The sequence below is a fragment of the Rhinolophus sinicus genome, linkage group LG04, assembly GCF_036562045.2.
Source record: "Rhinolophus sinicus isolate RSC01 linkage group LG04, ASM3656204v1, whole genome shotgun sequence".
Taxonomy (NCBI): Eukaryota; Metazoa; Chordata; class Mammalia; order Chiroptera; family Rhinolophidae; genus Rhinolophus; species Rhinolophus sinicus.
Genome location: NC_133754.1, coordinates 89,605,843 through 89,626,670, shown reverse-complemented (window position 1 = coordinate 89,626,670; position 20,828 = coordinate 89,605,843). Strand labels below are relative to the sequence as shown.

The 20,828-nt window shown below is 39.6% G+C and overlaps 1 protein-coding gene across 2 annotated transcripts in view; it reads right to left on the bottom strand.

The window, feature by feature from the left end:
• HTR2A (5-hydroxytryptamine receptor 2A) overlaps nucleotides 1–19,047 on the bottom strand; it is a 67,475-nt gene extending 48,428 nt beyond the window's left edge. The window contains exons 1-3 of one of the 2 annotated variants that reach the window (XM_019748071.2): nucleotides 18,428–19,039; nucleotides 17,247–17,987; nucleotides 14,074–14,274 (exon numbers count right to left, since the gene is read on the bottom strand). In XM_019748071.2, the coding sequence (XP_019603630.2) occupies nucleotides 14,074–14,274; nucleotides 17,247–17,658 (613 nt within the window). In that variant the 5' untranslated portion in view covers nucleotides 17,659–17,987; nucleotides 18,428–19,039. Of the gene's footprint in view, nucleotides 1–14,073; nucleotides 14,275–17,246; nucleotides 17,988–18,427 lie in introns of both variants that reach the window. The other variant, XM_074329958.1, reaches the window with a different exon arrangement.
• Nucleotides 19,048–20,828: the final 1,781 nt, after the last annotated feature.

The following is a 20,828-nucleotide window of genomic DNA, read 5'->3' as shown; positions in this document are numbered from 1 at the left end:
CATGGTATATGTCTCTCATTCTTAGCTTCTGTCTATGACTAACTTATCATACATGTTTCTATGGAAACAGACATTAAATCTGTGAAAATACTGGAAAAGCTACTATAGAGATGTTTATCCAAACTTTCATTTGCTGTACTTTGCCAAGTGAGGTCCCATATGCAAAAAAGTGAGCACAGGTAGATGTATTACTTTAAAGATGACTTGCCATGGGGTAGAGGGGATGAGGAAACTACTAGAGCCTCTCAGAAAACTCTGTTTCTCTCCTTCCCTTTATTTCTTTATCCCTCTTTTTCTTTCTTTCCCCTTTCTTTTCTCGTCCATTCATTTTATTCATTCAATCAATCAACTAACATAATTGAGCTCCCATATACGGTTAAACACACATACAGTTTTTTCTCCAACATGGGTCAGACTTTTCAATAGATGGTCAAAGGAGACAAGCTAATCAACAGGGATACTGTCTTCAAGTATATCTAGGGAGCATGTCTATTAAAACAGATAGAATGATAGAAAGGTTGGTGTCTTCACATCATGAGCATCCAGCACATAATGGCTCAATATACATCTAAGAAGAATTATTATGCCTGAATAGAATGGTTGGAGCCAAAATAGAATGCTGGTGGATGTGTACAGGAAGGTGTTGGGGAGTTAGGGTAGCTGGGAAACTTAAAAGGAAACTATTCTTGCCCTTTAAGTAGAGAAACCACAGGTATGTGGTTTGTAGTACATCAGGAGCCAGTGACTAAAATGGAAATAGAAACAATAACCAGCATGCCAAACACAATAAATGAGGATCAACTTTCTTCCAGACAGGCTTGAATATCTTTTGTGAAACAAAATTTTAATAAGTAACAACCCTTACCTAACAGATGGGTTAACTGCTACATTAGAGAAGTAAAGAGCACCCCTGATTGGACAGGCCTTTGGTTTCTATATCAACTGGGTGGCTTCTGAAGTTCTGATAGCAAATATATAAACTGGGTGTTTTCCTTGAATAAAATGAACAGTGGGAATTAACTCAGTCATGTTTAACCCTTTGAGTGTAGCCTGTAAATGTTATGTGGTCACTTATATAAATCTTTACAATGGTTCTTTTGGGAGTTGAATAAGAACAAGAAAAAGAGTCATGATCAATCTATTCTGTGGAAAGTTGGAAATGTAGGAGACAAACTAATTCACATTTTTTAAGATGTTTCAAAAACTTAGATAATGGCAAGCATTAATAATTGTTAACATAAGCTTCTTATGGACACATTCTAATAGGAATTGAGCAAGAAGGTTCTATCTACCTTCACACTCCAACAATCCCAACACCAGAAATCAAGTCTCAATTTAAAAAATGAGAACTAGGAAGACAGTTTAAAAACTAAATTTAGGAAGATATTTTAAAGTGCTGGTATACTTCATGTTTCTTTTTTTCTTTTTTCTTTTTTTTTTTTTTACTTCATGTTTCTTGACTCCTTGTTGCTAAAACAAAACGCTGTCACCCTCAACCAAGCAAGAGTCCAGAATTCAGGGCAAGGTCAGAAAATACCACCTTCTGGAGTTAAAACCAAGAAGGATTATCATAAAATGGATGAAACTGTTCATCTGCAGTAATCGTATAGAAGTAACTCTCTAGAAGAAAGGTTTGAAAACATTTCTGATAAAAACGTATCTCTGTTCATTCAAGATTCCAGGGTGCCTCTCTAAGTCAGCAGCATCTATAACATGACCAATGTAAGTGAGTACTAATCTTAGAACTGCAATATTATGTGTAAGAGGCTATTTTGATGACTGAGACGAAATGTTGAAAAAGAGTCTGAGAACGGAGAAATCTTCAGCATCATTTCAGTACTGTCCAGGGAAAGATGTTCTTATTCTAGACAACTGGTCTTGCTTATTGAGAGACAAAAATCCTTAGAGTGGAAAAGGGTCATTCATCAGTGTTACAGTTATGAAAATATCCTTTAAAGTACTTGATAAATCCTTTGTTTATCAAGCTATATCATAATGTCTTTCTCGCACATTATTCTCTCATCTTGGAAAATTCTCTCCCAATCTCTATTTTCCCAACTTCTGCTCATCTTTCAAAGCTCAACTCAAACATCTCCCTCTTCATACAACCATTCCTCATCCCCAACTCTGCTAAGTTCTTTGCATTTTTATTATAATGGCAAATACTGTTTTCTGTTATAGCTAGTCTTTCTCCATTAGACTGGAAGCTTTTTGCTGTATACTTATATTTTAATTTATGTTAAGAAAAGTTTGAAAATGTATGCATCAAATCCTCTGCTAAATTGCTTGTACCTTTATTCAATCCTCACTGTGTGCCTCACTCTGTCTCTCACAGAACTTGCTCTTGGTTCACTGTGGACCCTCACTAGCTTCATGTTGCTATTTCTATGGCCTCCTGAGAGGATTGCTCTATCAGGGAGGAATGTCTCTTGTAGGTGAATGGATCCAGGGAAATGGGTATATATCACCTACATATTAAATAAGTCAGTTTATTGGAATTTGACTCATGTAAGTCAACTTCTCGCAGTATGATCATCCCTGGATAAGGGGGAAAAATAGAAATCTGAACTTACAAAGTTGATGCCTGGACTGTAGAATGTGGCGACCCCATTGACAACTAGCTGCAATGGTACGATCCTGCCCATGTGACCCATGAACCATCCAGGAGATACATTACACCCCTTCTTATAACTATTTTTAAAAAGCCAATTTAGTTGGAAACTACCCTGAGATGCTATGTAGATTCTGACACGAAAGAACTTGTCTTAGAGGAAGACAGTTCTCATATATTTTACAAATAAGTCTTAAAATTCCAATCCAAAGCTCACCAGCTGGTGGGGGGAAAATGCACCAACGTCTCCTTCTTATAGACCCTATGAATTAGGCATTTATCATAGCTATAACATTTTGGTCTAAAGTAGAAAAATAAAACTAGTTTATTTTTATATAAATGTTTGTTTTCCCCATAATTTATATGAAAGTCTATCTAAAAGTAGGTTTTTGAAACCAAGTACACAAGAAAATAAAAATTTCTTAAAGGTGCTTTCAGTGTCAAACTCTAGAATTAATTTTTGTATGCATGCATTCCTGGATAGGCATTATCTATTAAATAATTTGGGCTCAAGATGAACTGTAACTTTTTCATTTTGCTTTTCATTTCTTGTTCTCTGGGAACTCATGATCTAGTGGAGGAATAAACAGATGATACAATATGTGAAAAGATAATACATGGAAGGGTTATGGAAGAACCAAAGGAGGGCAAGTACCTAATTCTTGGAGAGAAGGGAGAAGTAAAGAAGGCTACCTGGAGGAGGTGATGCCAAAAGAAAAGTAGAAATTATCTATCCTTTGATTCTAAATGATAAAGAGCTTCCCAGACCAGAAAAAGCTAGAGCAGTTTATCATCACCAAACCAATATTCCAAAGAATACTAGAGGGACTTCTTTAAGATGAAAAAAAAGAAAAAAGAAAAAAGATATACATATGAATAATAAAATGGCAATTTCTACATATTTATCACCAATTACTTTAAGTGTAAATGAATTAAATACTCCAATCAAAAAACATAGTTTGGCTGAATGGATAAGAAAAAGATACCCTTACATATGCTGCTTACAAGAGACTTACTTCAGATCAAAAGATACATACAGAGTGAAAGTAAAGGGATGGAAAAAGATATTTCATGAAAATGGAAATGGAAAATAAAAAAAGCTGGGGTAGCAATACTTATATAAGACAAAATAAACTTTAAAACAAAAACTATAACAAGAGACAAAGAAGGACCTACTAATCCCACATCAGATATTTATCCAAAGAAACCTAAAATGTTATTTCGGGAGGATGTATGCATCCATATGTTCATTGCAGCATTATTTACAATGATCAAGGTATGAAGGCAACCTGGGTGTCCCAGAATGGATGAATGGATAAAGCAGAGGTAGTAGACATATACAAAAAAATATTACTCAGCTATATAAAAAGAATGAAATCTTGTCATTTGCAACAGCATAGATGGACCTAAAGGGTATTGTGCTGAGTGAAGTGAGTCGGACAGAGAAAGGCAAATGCCATATGATTTCACTTATATGTAGAATCTAAAGAACAAAATAAACGCATGAACAAAACAAAAACAAACTCATAGATACAGAGAACATTTTGATAGTTGTCAGATGGGAGGGGGCTTGGGAGCAGGGTGAAAAAGTGGAAGGGATTAAGAAGTATAAATTGGTAGTTACAAAATAGTCACAGGGATGTAGGGTATACCATAAGGAATATAGTCAATAATATTGTAATAACTGTATATGGTGTCAGATGGGACTAGTTTTATAGGAGTGATCACGTTGTAAGTTGTATAAATGTATAATCACTATGTTGTACACCTGAACTTAAGATAATATTGAATGTCAACTATAACTGAAAATTAAAAAAAAATCATTTTAAAAAGTAGAAATTAGCCAGGTAAAGAGATAAGAAGGCATCTGAAGCAGAAGATGCAAAAACAAAGGTGAAATGACAGGCATTATAGGCAACTTATTGTAGCTGAAGAATAAAATGTGAGGCAAAGTATGTTAGGAGATGAAATAGAGGTGTGGGCAGGGATCATATTTATAGGGGCCTAATCTCTCATTTAGGGATCTGTAATGTACTGACAGCGAAGTGATTCAAGGGTTTCCAAAAGAACAGTGATTTAGTTAAACCTGTATGTGATATGGTTGACTTCAGTGACAAGGTGGAGAATGACAGCAAACGGCCTGCAGACAGGAAAATGTTTACAGTAGCACAGGAGAGAGACGGTGAGGGTTGGATGGAAAGGAAAGAGTGATTTATGAAATAGCTAGCAAGTAAAAACCAAAGGACTAGTCAAGTGCTTTGATGTGGAGGTGAGGAAAGGGAGGAATCAATACTGGGTGTCTAGTGACTGAGTAGATATTAACACCATACTCTAAGCTAGAGATTTCAGGAGGAGAAATGGCAGACAATAGTACAGTTTTTGATCTGATAAGACTGAGTTTCCTGTGGGACTTCTGGCTAGAAGTGTCCGTCAGGTAGTACGATGTAGGCGTCTGAAGCGCTGGGGAAACACTGTGGGCCAGACTATAGACTGGTCAGTTCACCATGTTCTTCTAATAGCTGAATCCATGGAAACGGAAGTAACTCAGCCAAAGCAGGGAGAACAAAAAGTGAGAAGATGGAGAATAGATCTCCAATGAATACCACCATTTAAAGAATAAAATACTACCATTTTAAGGAAAAGGAGTCTGCAAAAGCAACAGAGAAAGAATCAGAGAGGGAGGGAAGGAGCCAAGCGTGGGTGACAAGTTTCAAGAGCAGAGATCAATCTACAGAATTAAACATAAATGTATAAAAGGATAATAAGGAGTGAGAAATATATATATATACACACACACACATATATACATATAAATTTTTTTGGTGGCTCAAGATAGTATCCAAGCACATGTGTCTCTACTACCTTACTCCTAAAATTCTATTTAATGATTAAAAAAGATAAAACACATTGGTCAGAATAAATTAACAATCCATGAAAAGGAAAAGGGTCTCATCTCAGTAGTATATCACAAATGATGGAGGAATCTTTGGAAGACAGATAAGAGATGGGACCTGGTTTAGAGAGAAACAGAACTTGAAGAAAGGGCCAAAACAAATATAAGAAAGAAACTGCAGCATACGTCAGTAGGGTTTGGAGAGAACAGCTTGAAATGCAAACACAGAGTCAAAGGATATACAAACAGAAGAGGATTGAGGGGCATTCTCAAAGGGACGAAATCTGAGGGAGCTTTGCTTGGCAATGCTCCTTCCTCTCGTGCTTATGCTCCACGTTGACCTGTAACAGGGAGGTTCAAGGTCAGCACAGTGATGTGGTGCTGGTCTGGAGAGGGAGAAAGGGATGAAGGGCAACTTCACTTTGTATTCTCTATTAGCTGAGCTGTTTGACTCTCTCACATGGAGAATGTATTCATGTATTACCTGAATATATTATTAAAATAGAAATTAAGTCTTTTGGATTTGACTGGAAATCAGGGAGGTTTTGGTGACCTTGAGAAGAACAGTAAAACAGAGGGAGGTCAGAGCCAGATGGTGCTCTGAGGCCTGAATGAGAGGTGATAAAATGGAGCAAACAAACTTAGACAATTTAGGGGGAATTAACATAAACTGGAAAGAGATGGATGGGGATGAGTCAAGGAAGATTGTTTAGGAAAAAATTGGGAAGTAGAGAAGAACTTGGGTATTCTCGGAATCCCATTTGGAAATTGGACATTGAAAGTGGAAATGGAAAGTAGAAGTAGAAAAAAAAAAGGGGGATTGCGCTTGATGCCCTTTTGTTAGAGACGGGGATGAGGTCATCTGCTCAGAGAATGACAATCTGAGGTTGAAAAGGGGACTCACAGAGGAAAAAGATTTGAAAAAATCCACTAATGAGAAACCAAAGGATTGACAGCACAGAGGACAGTCCAGGCGAGGTTAGAAACCAGATATGCGGTGCCGTCCAATACACACTGTGTGCGACTTCCTCTAGCAGCTCTTGGTGACATGACTGCAACGATAGTAAAGGCTCGTCGTCAGAATGATCCAGGGTTGGGCTTTTGGTAAGCCAAGGAAGGAGCAGGTACAAAGACATTAGGGGTGCTTGCGATAACAAATTGATCAGATGGTCTGCCACAGCTCCTGACTTAGTGAAATTTCCTATCTTCTGGCCAGGAATGGATGGATAGATTCGGAGAAAAGGGAAGCCTCCACAGCGTGCAGTTTCCTGGCACAGCCCAAGGGCAGGAGGTGGGCAGGAGGGGGAAGTATATGGATGCTAGTCCTCTGCTTTAAATGGCCAGAAGCAAACAAGTGTCCGAGTCCTATCCCTCTTCCACTTCCTCCTCCTGCTTAAAAGAACGATGAGCCAAAGAGCAAAGAAACTCATAGTCCATGAGGCAGGCCAGATCAACAGACTGACAAAGGATAGAGCATTTCTTCTTTATGACTGGATCATTTCTTAATTTTTCCCAACCAGTGTCCAGTGGCCATGGAGAGTGTATGTTCCTAACTGCTGTTTTATTGAGCATGTTGTCCCATAGCTATGGCTAGAGTCTGCCATGCAGAGAGAAGTCAGCTGTCACTCTGGCAGGCTCTGAGCTTCTGGGGCCATTAAACAGCCTCATACCCATTGGCGAGCATCCTGAAGGACAACCAAGGACATGTCCTCCCAGAGCACAGCCTTTCTGTGATGTTATGTTCCAAAGTATAAGAAAAGCTCGTCAGGCAGGGGAGATGTCCCTAAATTATTCTCCTGCACCTGTGAGCAGAAAGGAAAAAGATTGCTCCACTCAAAGGATGAGAGAAGGCAGTGGGCGGAGTGAGTAGTGGCCCTGCAGAGCCTTTGTTTCAGGGCAGTGACAGCATGGCTGGCCACCTGGCAGCTCTCTGGTGCCGCAATACCCTCGAAAAGGACAGAAGACTCTCTCCATGTGGCTGTGAGCTTCCCTGCTCCTGAACAACGGTCTACTTCCCTGCAGGCTGGGACACTGCCTCCTGGACCTCTGGGTATGACAACACAGTGTGGCAGGGCAAAAAGAAAGATAAGAGAGCGGAGAATATTTCATTTCACCCAGGATAGAAAACACGAAGATAGAGAAACTGAGGGAATGGAGAGTTGAACTCAATCTCCATAAGGTTCCTTCTGTGTCCTCTAGGTGTTTAACTACAATGTGATCTCCAGGCAGTGGGACAGAGAATGGATAACCCAGTTCCTTCCTCTCCTGGTTGCTTAATGAGTCTCTGAAACCTACTTTTAGGCTGTAAGGGAGGTGGACATAAACCTGTACGGTTCCAGAGGAGAGAGTCCCAAGTAGCCTCCGTGGATCTTTGTTTCAGGCAGTGGAACTGGGACTGTGGCTCAGCAGAAGGGCCATTTCAATATCATCTGGTTCTGAGCCCATTTTATTCAGCTCATTTATTTTGTATTTTTCAAAGCAATTTTTTTTTTCAGACGATACGGGAGGATAGAAAAATTAAGCATATATATTTAACTATCATTCCTCATGGACCTAAATGTGCATGCGATTTTTTTAACCCTAAGTGTTAAAATTTTCAGTAGTTATATTTGTTTATATATGTTCACTTCACTCCATATTGAATTTGAGGCTACTTACAAAAGGGGAAAAACGGGTCAAAAAAAGTACATGGGTATTCCAGCCAAAAAGTCTAAAAAGTTGATTAAAAAAGTTACATGCAATTCCAATTAAAAAAAGCAATTATTTTTTTTTCCTGGAACTAGATAAAAGATGATAGAAGCTGAGTTTCTAAAACTCAAAAAGAAGCAACTGAAAATGGTCAAATTGTGAAAATAAAGAACAATGAGGGAATACTAAGACATAGATGTAAGAGATAATAAAAGCCATAATTATATATCTTCAATTGAAAATATGCTATAGGTGAATGACTAGACTGATCAACAGAATAGAAAAAGTGCAAAAATAAGCCTGGGTATATATGGGAACTCAGTATATAATAAAGGTGGCATATCAAACAAAATGGAGAAATAAGTGGTATTGGTATAAAGAGTTGTGTAGAAAAAATTAAATTAAATCACAGATTAAATTATAACTGGTTTAAAGACTTAAACATATAAAACAAAACCATAAAAGTCATGGAAGAAAATGTGGTAGAATTCCTTTATAACTTTGCAGTGGGAAAGGCAATTTTAGTAATGATTCAAAATTCAGAAGCAGTATAGGAGAAAGGATATTTATAAAGATATTATAAAAATGAAACTCTATGTAGAAAAAGCCACCATGAGCAACGTCAAGTGACAAGTAACACATTGGGAATGCATAGACAAGGTGTGAAAACACAGAAAAAAAGCTAATTCCCTTAATTTATGTTAGGAAAAAACCAAAAACTTTACAGAAAAAGAGTTGAATAATGTAAACTTATAACACTTATGACACTAACACTATATTTATTCAATTAATCACTAAAACAACCTCATGTAGTAGGTACTATTACTATCATCATTTATTCATCAGGATCCTAAGGTGCAGAGAGGTAAGTAACTTGCCCAAGGTCACACAGTTTGTAAGGGAAAGGACTAGTAATGCCAGACATTTTGCTTATAACCATTAAGTTCTACAGCAAAAACTCTGAGCAACAGCAACAGAAAACAGAATATAAATTTGCCTATAAGCATGAAAAGATACTCAAAATTCTATATAAAAAACTACAAACTAAAACGACAGTGAGATACATCATTTTCACTGTCCCCCAAAGCTTTATATATCTACCTTGTCTAAGTAAGAAGGTGAGTTTTGACTTCACTGAAGGCCAGAGGTTGGACCCAGTGACTTAAGCATTTAGTTTAGGATTTATGCTCTGTTGTCACAGTGTGGGAAGGCAAAGACCCCAAATAAATGTGACACAGCTTGCCTTTCTTTTCTTTTACCGTGTTTCCCCCAAAATAAGACCTAGCCGGACCATCAGCTCTAATGAGTTTTTTTGGAGCAAAAATTAATATAAGACTGGGTCTTATTTTAATATAATATAAGACCAGGTATAATATAATATAATATAATATAATATAATATAATATAATATAATACTGGATCTTACCTAGCCGGACCATCAGCATTAGAGCTGATGGTCCGGCTAGATCTTATTTTCAGGGAAACACGGTATTATATGAAAATATGTGGTCATGCTTATCCTTGAGGGGAAAAAAAAAAATCTTTCTATTTAGACCCATGATACTTCAAAATTACCCCATGAGCTGCAAATATATTTCTGATATGAAATAAGTGCAAGAAAATTTAAATTGGTGTCTTTGCTTGCCTGTCAAAATATGACAATGTGAAAATAGTCATCTTCACTTTTTTCATCTGATCTATAGCTTTACCTGCTAAAGATGGTTGGGGAATCAGTAGCTTCTATGTTCTTTTCTCATATGGCATTAACAAGGCAATCATCGTGAGGAAGTGTTTGCTCACTTTATATATTGTAGTAAAGTCACGGTTACTTCTGATCATAGGAATTGGGTTGATGAAGGGAAAATGAAATCCACAGAGAATCTTGGGATCATTCTTAATTTAATGTTTCAGTCTTTTCTGTCATTACCGCTTTACTCAGAAAAGCTCACAAATAGAAAACGCAACTGATTTGTAATTATATTGATTTTCCTCAGAATTAAATGGGAGCCTTGACAAAAGTAAAGTGACCAAGCTAGTAGCAGTATTAGTAGGAGCAAATTTCAGAAATAACTAGTGCAAGGAAACTTGGGTAATCTATGATGTGGTTACCAAGGTAGGCCACTTGTGTTCTAGCAAACTTTGAAGGTCAGCCACCTCCTCCACGAAGCCTTCTTTCCCACCATATAGGTGTAACTGTTTCATTCTTGATCATCCAATATACTTTATCATCATCATCATCATGATGTTTGTGACACAACTACAGAAGTATGTAAGGGGAAATAAAAAAATCCTGCCATTCTTGCGAATTTCACTTTCTTGACAACTGTGAAGTCTTTCAACAGTTTCTCAGTGCTAATGCATATTTATCTCCATATATTATTAGTATTATTATTTTACCAGAATGGGCTCAGACCATGCATACCACCCCAAAACTTGATTTTTGCACTTAGCATCATGTACATTCTTCTAGTTGAATATCAAATACCCTCAAGGCAATATTTTTAAGAGCTGCAAAACATTCGGTAATTTAGATAAAAACAATATATCCAGCCATAACTCAACCTTTCCACTTTTCTGATAGTCCCCCAAATTGCTGTATTAAAGATTCTTACATGTAATTTTATTTTTCTGTAGAACAGGTTCTCTCAAGTGGGACTGGTAGATTAAATTTTAATAAGTTTTGCCAGATTGTCCAAGAACAAACAACTCACATCCCAAACCACACTGGGTGTTTTCACTCATTTTAATTTTGCCAATCAGATGGGTAAAAAATGGTATTGCATTATTGTTTTAAATTATATTTCCATGACTTAAAGAGGCTGAATGTTTTTTCATAATCTTTATTATCTGTTTTCAAGTTATGTTTCTGTGAATTGCCAGTTCATATAGTTTTTTTATTTCCCTATTGCATTGTTGTCTTTTCATTTTTTTATCAAAATGTAGGTGTTCTCTGTATGTTAAGGAGATCAATCATCACCCTGTTATTCATATACACTGAAATATATTTCTTTTGACTTTGCTTATATTGATTTTATCCATATAAAACTTACAATTTCTCAGATAGTCAGCTCTGTCTATATGTTTCTTTATGAGTTCTGCATTTTTTTTTTAATTTAAAAAGATTAATTGCACCACCAGATTATTTTCAAATTATGGAAAAACCTAAAACCTATGAATTGGGACTCATGGTGAAGGAGGAAATCAAACAACTTAGTGGAATTATTATTTATTTTAGATATATTAATAGAAATCAATGTAATGATGGCTATTCAGGATAGGACTATAATCATGAAAGGAATGGAAAAGCCAAGTAAAAAGTCAAACTAACCAGAATGTGGTGAAGGCAGTGAAGAAGACATTGTATAAATCAGCACATATAAAATGGAGGAAAAAAAGATGAACTATTACAAAGAGAAATATACGGTGAACCTAAAATAAGATGAGAGGAATAAAACAGTTTATGTCCATTGTCACAGTAACGCAGACAGGCTGAATTTCATGATCAAAGGCAAAGACTGCCAGATTTTGCTTTAAAAAAATCCATCTGTAAATTACTGGTGAAAGTATACATAAAAACAAAGGAACAAAGATATTTAAAAATGAAGAGACTAGGAAAGATCCACTGGAGTGATTCAAACCAAGAGGAGGAGCTATAGTAATAGCAGTATCAAATAAAGCAGATTCAAGTCCCAAAACTTTGTCTCAGGGGAGTAGGGCTAACAAAGCAGTCAGGATTCCAGGAGTTAAGTTTCTGGAGTGAAGGGAAGAACAAGTAAGTATGGTGATAGTGTGAGCTGCCTTTCACTTCAAGGCATTCACCATTTTTTTTAGATGGACAGACTGAGAGGCTGAGTAAAGAGTTAGCAGCAGCAGTCTTACAGTGCTGAGGAGACAAAAACTGGAGTTCTGAGCTCTTCAAAATGGGGCGTACCCCAGGCTTTCACCTTAGGTCGTGAAGGGAATATACCCTGGGCTTAAGGATAACCTGAAAAACAGATCAGTGTTCACAAAATCAGTCTAAAATAAACTCAGTCCCTGACCAGATTAAGGAGACCTATTCTAACTACCTGCTAAAGCGAAAGGACTCTTCTCTGAAGAAAGAGAACACCAACACAGTACCCACAATTTTTTTTACAGTGTTCAGTATTCAATTGAAAAAAGACAAAATGACCAGGCATACTAACTGACAGAACCAAGAGGAAAAAGACTCCAGAAAATAGCAATCCCTGGGTAACTCATATATCCATATACATAATAGATGAAAACATGGAAAATTATTTCAGAGAACTGGAATCTATAAAAAGAATCAAACGGGAATTCTAAAACCAATTGCAGCTCTCTCTTTGCCAGTCTGTCTCCGTGTGGTCCTCAACCCTCGCTGTACCTTAGGCTCACCCAGCCCTACTATGGACCTGTTACGCTCCGCAGGGGTTCTTATATGCAACCGGGACTGAGAATCACTATTCCTTTATTCTCTTGCTCCTGGTAGAATGAGTCCAAGATTGCACAGGCCCAGAAACCACAAGCATTTGGGGGAGCAAAAACTGTTTCCTAAAACAGGAGGTACATTCAGAAGTAAGTAAGAGCAGGGCTTGGTGCTGGAAGCTTAGAGTACTAGCTCTGCTAATTGGAGGCGACCCAACAAGGCACAAATCCTCTGTCTGCTTCCTTCACCCATCAGATAAGTACAACAAGATCTTTTGTCTCTCTCAGACTGTAATGTGAAGTTTAAAATGGAAAACAGATAAGATTTTTCAAAATGTTGAAAATTACACAAATGTAATTTGTGAGTGTTCCCATCATAATCAAAGTCTTTTGCTGTACTAAGGTGGGTCTTGCACAGGTCACTTCCCTTTCTAAACCCCAATTTCCTCACCTATAGAACGGAGCTACCGATTCTGCAGATTACATCTTAAGCAGCAAGGCAAACAATAGGAACTGAAACCCAAAATATTATATTGTATTTGCTATTACTAATTTGCATTTTTATTACAAAGCTGTGGGTAGACTCACTCAATGTCAAGCCTTTCATCAAATCCCGTAGTCTCTCAGGGTAGGAGATACTGACACCCATGTGGCGATAAGCAGGTGCAGTGTTTCTGCCTACAAAGCTGTGCAACTTTAAAACAAATCCCAGGGAATTTTTGGTTACAGACTGAACCTTCTGAGGTGACAAGCGCAATTGACTTAGCTGCCTGGAAGCTGCCCCTTTTGCTTCCATTACCTGGGCTTTCCTGACTCTTAGGTGTGTGACAGAAGATCAATACAGGCTACAGGTGAATGAATGTAATCAACTTAAGCAAAGCAGGTTAAAATCCTCTGGTGTGTGGTGTCATGAACGGAGCAAGAGCTGCAGAGGCGCTGGGTGGCCTACAATGCCTTGCTCCATGAGCAAGTCCTGACACTTTCCTCTGTCCTCACCTTCTCCCTCTGAGTGATAGGGCCTGGTACCTTCTCTAGCTCCCAGAAGTTTTGCATTCTCCAGTACAGGGCTCTGTATTCTTATACTGACCACAAGTCCAGTGACTGTAAACATTGAAGTCTCTGGGAAACTCAAGATTCAGAGTAGTGAATTTGAAAGTGTAAATGGGGGAAATGTTTTTGGAGGTGCCTACGGCACAGTTATTGCTGATTTTGACTCTATTGGTGTATGCATTCTTGCCTGTGCAAAGCACTACAAATTTATGTTGTCAGCCAGTGACATGAATGTATTTTTTTTCCCTAAAGCAAATCTGATAATTACTATATTGTAACATATCTTGCAATAAGCTAAACAATAGATTCAGGATTTCAGGTTTCAGTGCAACAAAAGAGAGCAACTCTCCTTGGAAGGCATGAACTGTCATTTCAAATGGGACCCTGAAATATTGTTCCCACTTACCTACTGATATGGTCCAAACAGCAATTATTTTCAGAAATGCCTTCGTTCTGGAGTTGAAACGGCTGTGATGGATGGGGTTCTGGATGGCAACATAGCGGTCCAGTGAGATGGCACAGAGGTGCATGATGGAGGCCGTGGAGAAGAGCACGTCCAAGTAAATCCAGACTGCGCAGAGCTTGCTAGGCAGAGGCCACCGGTAACCTACGACGCAGAAGTTTAGTGTCAGTACGTGGCCTTGTGCTGCCTCTGGCGTGTGGATTATACCCTGATGCAACAGTTTCCACCCTGGGGAAAGGTGCAGTGGTGTCACAGGGCAATATAAGATATTTTTCAATAATTCAAAAGTCTGATAGCAACTGTGGTTAAGTACAATAAGATTTCACTGGCTGATGAACACAGGTTTGAAATTTTCTTTTGGCTGGGATTATGTCAGTGTGTTGGCCTAAACTCAGGTTCTCTTTAGGGTTTCTCTCACTCTGTTCTGCCTAATAAAACCTACTTTTTTTTTTTTAATTACTTAGATCATAAGGTATGATGTATTTTGGGCTCCTCTACTGAAGCACCTCACAGTGTACTGTTATTACTTATTCACATAACTCACACATTGTAGGTTCCCTGAGTTATTAGGCCCATCCCTTAGTCATTACCGTAACTGCTCAGTCTTACCCTGTGATGGTATTTAGTAGTCTCTCAATTAATGCTATTGGTGTGAATGTATAAATGATTAAAAATCCAGATTGGGAATATGTCTTTACCTGTAAAAGTGAAAAATAATTACCTAATAATGCTTTGGGGGTTAAACTCAAATTTGGGGTTTGTGTGGGGAAAAGTGAAGACAATGGTGAGGAAAAGCATGGTGTTCTTGTTCTGAGAATTGTTTCGGTGCGGGGGTTGTCATATTTAGTGAGCAGCAGAATCTTCCTGGATGCTTCTTAAAATGGGGCTGGTGGACTGCGCCTATGGGGTTCTGATTCTGTCAATCTGCAGTGGGGCAGGAGAATTTGCATTTCAAACAAGTTCCCAGGCGGTGCTAATGCTGCTGGGACCCCACTTTGGCAACTGCTGTTTAGGGTAGTGGTTCTCACTTCCTGGCTTCCACATTAGAATCATCTGGAGAGCTTTGTAGAAGTCCTGATGGCCAGGAGGGTGGGCGGAAGTGGGTCTCCCACAGTGAATGTTTTGAAGCTCTCCAGGCGATTCCACTGGGAGAACCCCTGAAAGAGGTCACTTGCTATATTAGGAAGGTGGGACATGCCTTATGGACATAAGCAAAGTGTCCTGTTTTTGTTTTTCTTTTGAGGGGATCAAATGGTTATATAAACTTGAATTAGTTTTGATAGCAGTATAAGCAATGGTGTTAGACCTGTGTGCATGTGAGAAGGAAAATTATAAAGACCACCTTTCTTCACAATATTCCAGACCCATAAAGCTGAACAAACTCTCCATTTGCAAATATACTCTACCAAAATGCTACCATTAATATTTAAGAAAGTAAAAAGGTTGCAGGATACAAGCCTAACTTAGTGCCTTTCACTCTTACCGTTTGCAAAGAGCTTGTGCTAAAACTAGAGCCTTTTCCTTAGCAGCGCCTGGGCGGAAGCCATGCTCTGCCTGGTCGGAACTGATGTTGGCTCTTAGAGGCGTTTTTTTTGGAAGGAGGCAGCCGCAGGCCTTAGTCTGGGTTTCCGCAGTGGGGATAAGGAGGGGGCATTTCCTCACCCTGCGGAGTCTGGGAGGACCAGTCCAGGGAGGGGCTCACTCAGGTCAGGAACCGGCTTCGCGCAAGCGGCCAGCCGCCGCCAGGGGGTGCGTTTGTACCCGGCGCCTGAGGCGCCCGGGCAGTCCGAGCTTCCTAACCCAGCGGCGGATGCCTGCCCCGACACCTGCCGCTCGGAGTCTTCCCTAGCCTCTCTACGCGGTTTTAGTTTCCAGACCTGCACTGTGAAAGTCATCCCCCACCTCTGGAGTTTGCATTTGAGCAGGGTAGGGATTTAGGAAGCGAGGACCTCTCCAGAATGTCTGGGAAATGACAGGCCAATTTAATGAAATCATCTGGGTGTGACATTTGAGTGGTCAAGTGTGGGGGTGTGGGGACGGGCTGGTTTTGCAATGAGCATTATGGACTCTGTGCAAACTGGCACCTGTTCCCCATTGCTCACCTCCCTCCTTCCCACTCCTCAGGGCGGGATTGATTATTGTTTTAGCCTCTAAGTCTTGGCCAGAAAATCCTCTTTTAATGACCGTGCTCCTAACCTGTTTCTAGCTCTGGGTTATTGCTGATGTGTCTGTGTCAGCAGTCTCAATAGTCATATTCTCTCTCTCTCTCTCTCTCTCTCTCTCTCTCTCTCTCTCTCTCTTTCTCTGTCTTTCTCTCTCTGTCTCTCTCTGGAGAAATCTGGCCGTATTACTCATAATTTGGAAAGAATATCACATTCTGCTCCCAGCTAAAACCGCCCCAGTGTTTGCTGACTTGCTGAGAGGATTGACTCTTTCAAACTCTGTTGAGAAGAAAGCAAGATTAATTTCTTCCCATTTGTTTTCCACCCTCCTCCATACCAGTCTGGAGGATTTTATGCATATGAATTTTTAAAGAGTAGAGGGTATAATTCAAAGGCCCACTTCCAAATTTGCTTCTCTGGGCAGGGAACAATTAAAACTGGAGTAATTCATTTATTCTAATGGGGACTCTGCATATTTTAACATTAAACCCACTTGCACCATTAATGGTCTCTCTGCAAATGCTCCAAGATAATTGGGAAGGTTTTACTACTCCATTAGAAGTGCTGAAAACTGTGTGACAGAGATAAAAGTGTTCTGTCCTGAAGGCTGTAATATTTGTGAATATAAAGGAGTGAAAATAAACTGGATTCAGAATGACAGTTAAGTTATTGCTTTATGACTGTATTGGGACATTTATAATCATTGCTACATAAAAGGTACCTGTTTCAAAGCACAAAACTCACCAGTGACCACAGATAATAGGTTGCCTGTTTTTATATATGTGAAACCTCATTTTAAGAGTAAAGTTTAAGTAACTAGAGTTACATGGTAGACCCTTGTCTATCAGCAAAGCCTTGTGTTTACTTGGTCTCGTGAGCCCCGGCTCATCTGCTAATAACATGCACATGCTCTTTATCGTCAGTGGGTATAGTTGGGAAACTAATGCCACTCACCATATAGGATGGTTAACATGGACACAGGCATGACAAGGAAACCCAGCAGCATATCGGCTATGGCAAGTGACATCAGGAAATAGTTGGTGGCGTTCTGCAGCTTTTTCTCTAGGGACACTGCCATGATGACGAGTATGTTCCCAGCAATGGTTAGGATAATCACTACAGCTGTCAACAAAGCAGACCAGTTCTTTTCCTGGAGATGAAGTAAGGAGAAGCATGGTGGTGAGAGGCAGCCCTCACAGGAAAGGTTGGTTCGATTTTCTGAGTCGACTGTCCAGTTAAATGCATCCGAAGTGTTATCTTCTCCAGAGTTAAAGTCGTTATTGTAGAGCCTTGTGTTATCATTTAGTTGCATTAAGGAGTTCGTACTTGAGCTCAAAGAAGTATTTTCTTCACACAGAATATCCATTTCTCAGCCAGAACTTGTAACAGATGAAGTGTAGAAAAACTAACAAGTTAATAGGCTCTGCTCACCATCCATCTTTATGTCCCCACACTCCGTCACACTGAAGCTGGTGTACCTGCTGGGTTCCTTTGGTTGGCTGTTTTCCTCCCATTATTACAACAGTAGTTGAAGAACTGCAGTGGCTCTTTATATTTCCTTCCTTCACAATTTTAGTAGAGTCTTCTGCTTGGTTTCATTTTTTTTTTTTGTTCCAAAGCAAGGTCAAAAAGGCAGAATGAACTTTTAGCATAGAGGTTTCAGAGTTTTGAGCATTTGGGGAGAAAAATGTGATCCTGGCCAAAAACAGAAAAGTTTTGTAACTACCAGGAATCTCGTTTAGCTCTGTCTCATTCTGTTGGTTATGCTGATCACACTAGCTTAGCCACAGCTGTATTAAAACGACATGCAATCCAAAACAGCAGGGCTGTATGCCTTCTACATTAAGAAAGTCAATTAAAAATACATTCAGTGTTAATCCCAGAGTAATTGGATGTACTTTGGGTTATAATTCTCAGTCTTAGGCTGAACTGCCACAGCTGCTGCCGGGAATTTCAGCTTGTATTATGTTGCTTAGTTAATAAAAGGGGACAAAAAAAAGTCTTAAGCAAAGATTAACAACTTTCCACACTAGAAATTCTCCTTGTGAAATGATTACATTTTGGCCAAGCATGATTTCAAGCCAGAAAGAAAATTACACAGCAATAAAATATAGCATGAGAAGATGAGAACTTACATTTGTCTTCAGGGTCCTCACATCAGACACACTGCTGTTCTGCAACTCGTTGCATCTCTCATAATAAATAAGCTGGTATAGAGTCCCTTCTCCTTGAGCTTCCACCAGCATAATATGATAGTAATTTGATTTCTGTTTTGCTGACTTCAAAAACTGCATGTAAGGGTCAAGCCAGTTCCAGTGCTGCGAAGCCCGCCTTGGCGTTCTCTGCCCCCGCTCAGCTGGGTCACTCCCTCCCTGGGCGGCTTGCCTCAGCGAGGCACACATTTAGAATCATTCACAAGCCCCTCTCAAAGTCACACAAAAGAAATCGCACAGCCAAGTAGGAAGAGCAGCCTGCACCGAGGGTCGCGTGGTTTCCACGGGAATGGACTAGCTAGCTCTCAGGCTGTCTCATTCACATCGTCAGACCTCCCTCTATCTGTGTGTCATAAACTGCAAGGTAGCAACAGCCAGCAGGGTGGATCGAATAGGCTGGTGTGTTTTTTCTTTTTGCTACACGTTAACGCTGGGAAGTTTCTCTTTGTTTTTAAAAGAGAGAAACTGGAGAATTCACATTTTGTACAGATTCCTAAGGCAGGTAAGCTGCACTGGGATATTTATTAGGGTGAAGAGAGAGCATGAAAATAAGGCTAGAGAATGGTATATCCTGGGAGAGTGCCCTCTGTAAACGAGGCGCTTCCATTCAAAGCCCACATTCTTATGCCTGAAGTGGGATTACTGACGTTGGCAGCTTGAGCACTCAGTGGTCAAGCAGATCTTGGCCAATAACTATGAAACTATTAGTACTATTTCAATTTATTATTACATACATATACTGTTCAAATAGCTTATTTTCTTCAACAGAAATACACCATGTAGAAGTAATTCAAAACCTCACATGTAGAAGAGAGTAAGTTGGTTGTTTAGAGATAACATTGGAGAGCCTGCTTTCCTTGTAAGAAAGCCCCTTCTCAGTTTCTAAACAAGGCAGATATGTGTGTGGATGGATGTGTACACACACATCCATAGCTCCTTATTTTTATAGATGAGAAAATAGATTTTTTCCTGAATAGTTGGGTTTTTCTAAATTTCTGTCCATCATTATCTTCTCTTCTTACCCTTTACATACTCCCTAGACAAAATCAGCTATTCTCATGCCTTCAACATGTTTGGGGCCAAATCTGTACCTTCTTAGCAGATTATTTCCCTCAGCTTCAGACCGAGATATCCAGCTTCCTTCAGCAGCTCAGGCAATCTTGACCTCAGCATCTTCTTTCATGTACCCATTGCCCTGCCCACCTCTCAGTGCTTCCCTCCAACCAATCTCAGTTAACAGGATCACCATCTCTTCAGACAAGTGGCCTACCTCCGTCTCTTCCTTCATTCTCAGTGCCAGATCTTACTTAGTCTCCAGTGTCACCTCTGCATACATGTTTCTCAAGTAGCCTCTCCTCCAGCCCACAGCTCACCCTTCTTTGGTTAAAGGCTACATCATGTGTTGCCTGGGTTGGAGCATGAGCGTCCCCTTCACTGCCATTCTGCCATCCTCCCGCCCCTCTGCATCCCCCCTCCTAGGAGAAGGGTGGTGGTGATCACCATGTACCTTAGAGCAGGAAGCTGGAAGCACAGATTTCAGGGTCATAATTCCTTAGTCTTGAATCCCAGCTCTGTAAACTCATATGCAGTAGAATCCTGGACAATCTAGTTGCCTCCTTGAAGGCTCAAGTATTCTTTCTTGTAAAATGGGATAATCGTAGTACCTCCCTCATAAGACTGTGGTGAAGCTAAAATGAGACAATGCGTGTAAATATTAGCCAATGTCTGGCTTGTAGGATGCTCTTACTCTTAGCCATTTTCAGTCTTATTAATATTCTAGCTGACATTATTAGAGACCAAAAGTCACTCCCATCAGTTTGTGCCTACATTGCTGAGGCTCTCCCTTGTGGGGCACATGATGCCTATCTTTGCCCATCCCCCACTGCTCCCACTTCTTAGGCCTGGACACTTGTTATAGTCCCACAAGCAGCCTACATATAGATAAACTTGCAGGTTTCTAATGATTTTTAAGGATCTGTACTTGCAGTTCCCTGTGTATGGAATGCTCTCACCACCTCCCATTTTCTGTCCATCTGGCAAACGCCTACTCAGTTTTCAAGGCTCAGTTCCAAAGTTATGTCCTCTGTGAGTCCCACTCCTGCCACCTAACCACCTGTGTGACCTTGATGAAGCTAATCTCTCTGTGCTTTAGTTTCCTCATTTGCAAATAGGAAACAACAATAATACCTACCTCAGGATTGATTTGAGAGTTAAATAAATGTACACATGTGACTGGCACAGTTTAAGCACTCGGTAAAGATGAATTGTTATTATCATTATTGTTGCCAAGCTTATTGTTACTAAGCTTTCTGCAGCTCTCCTT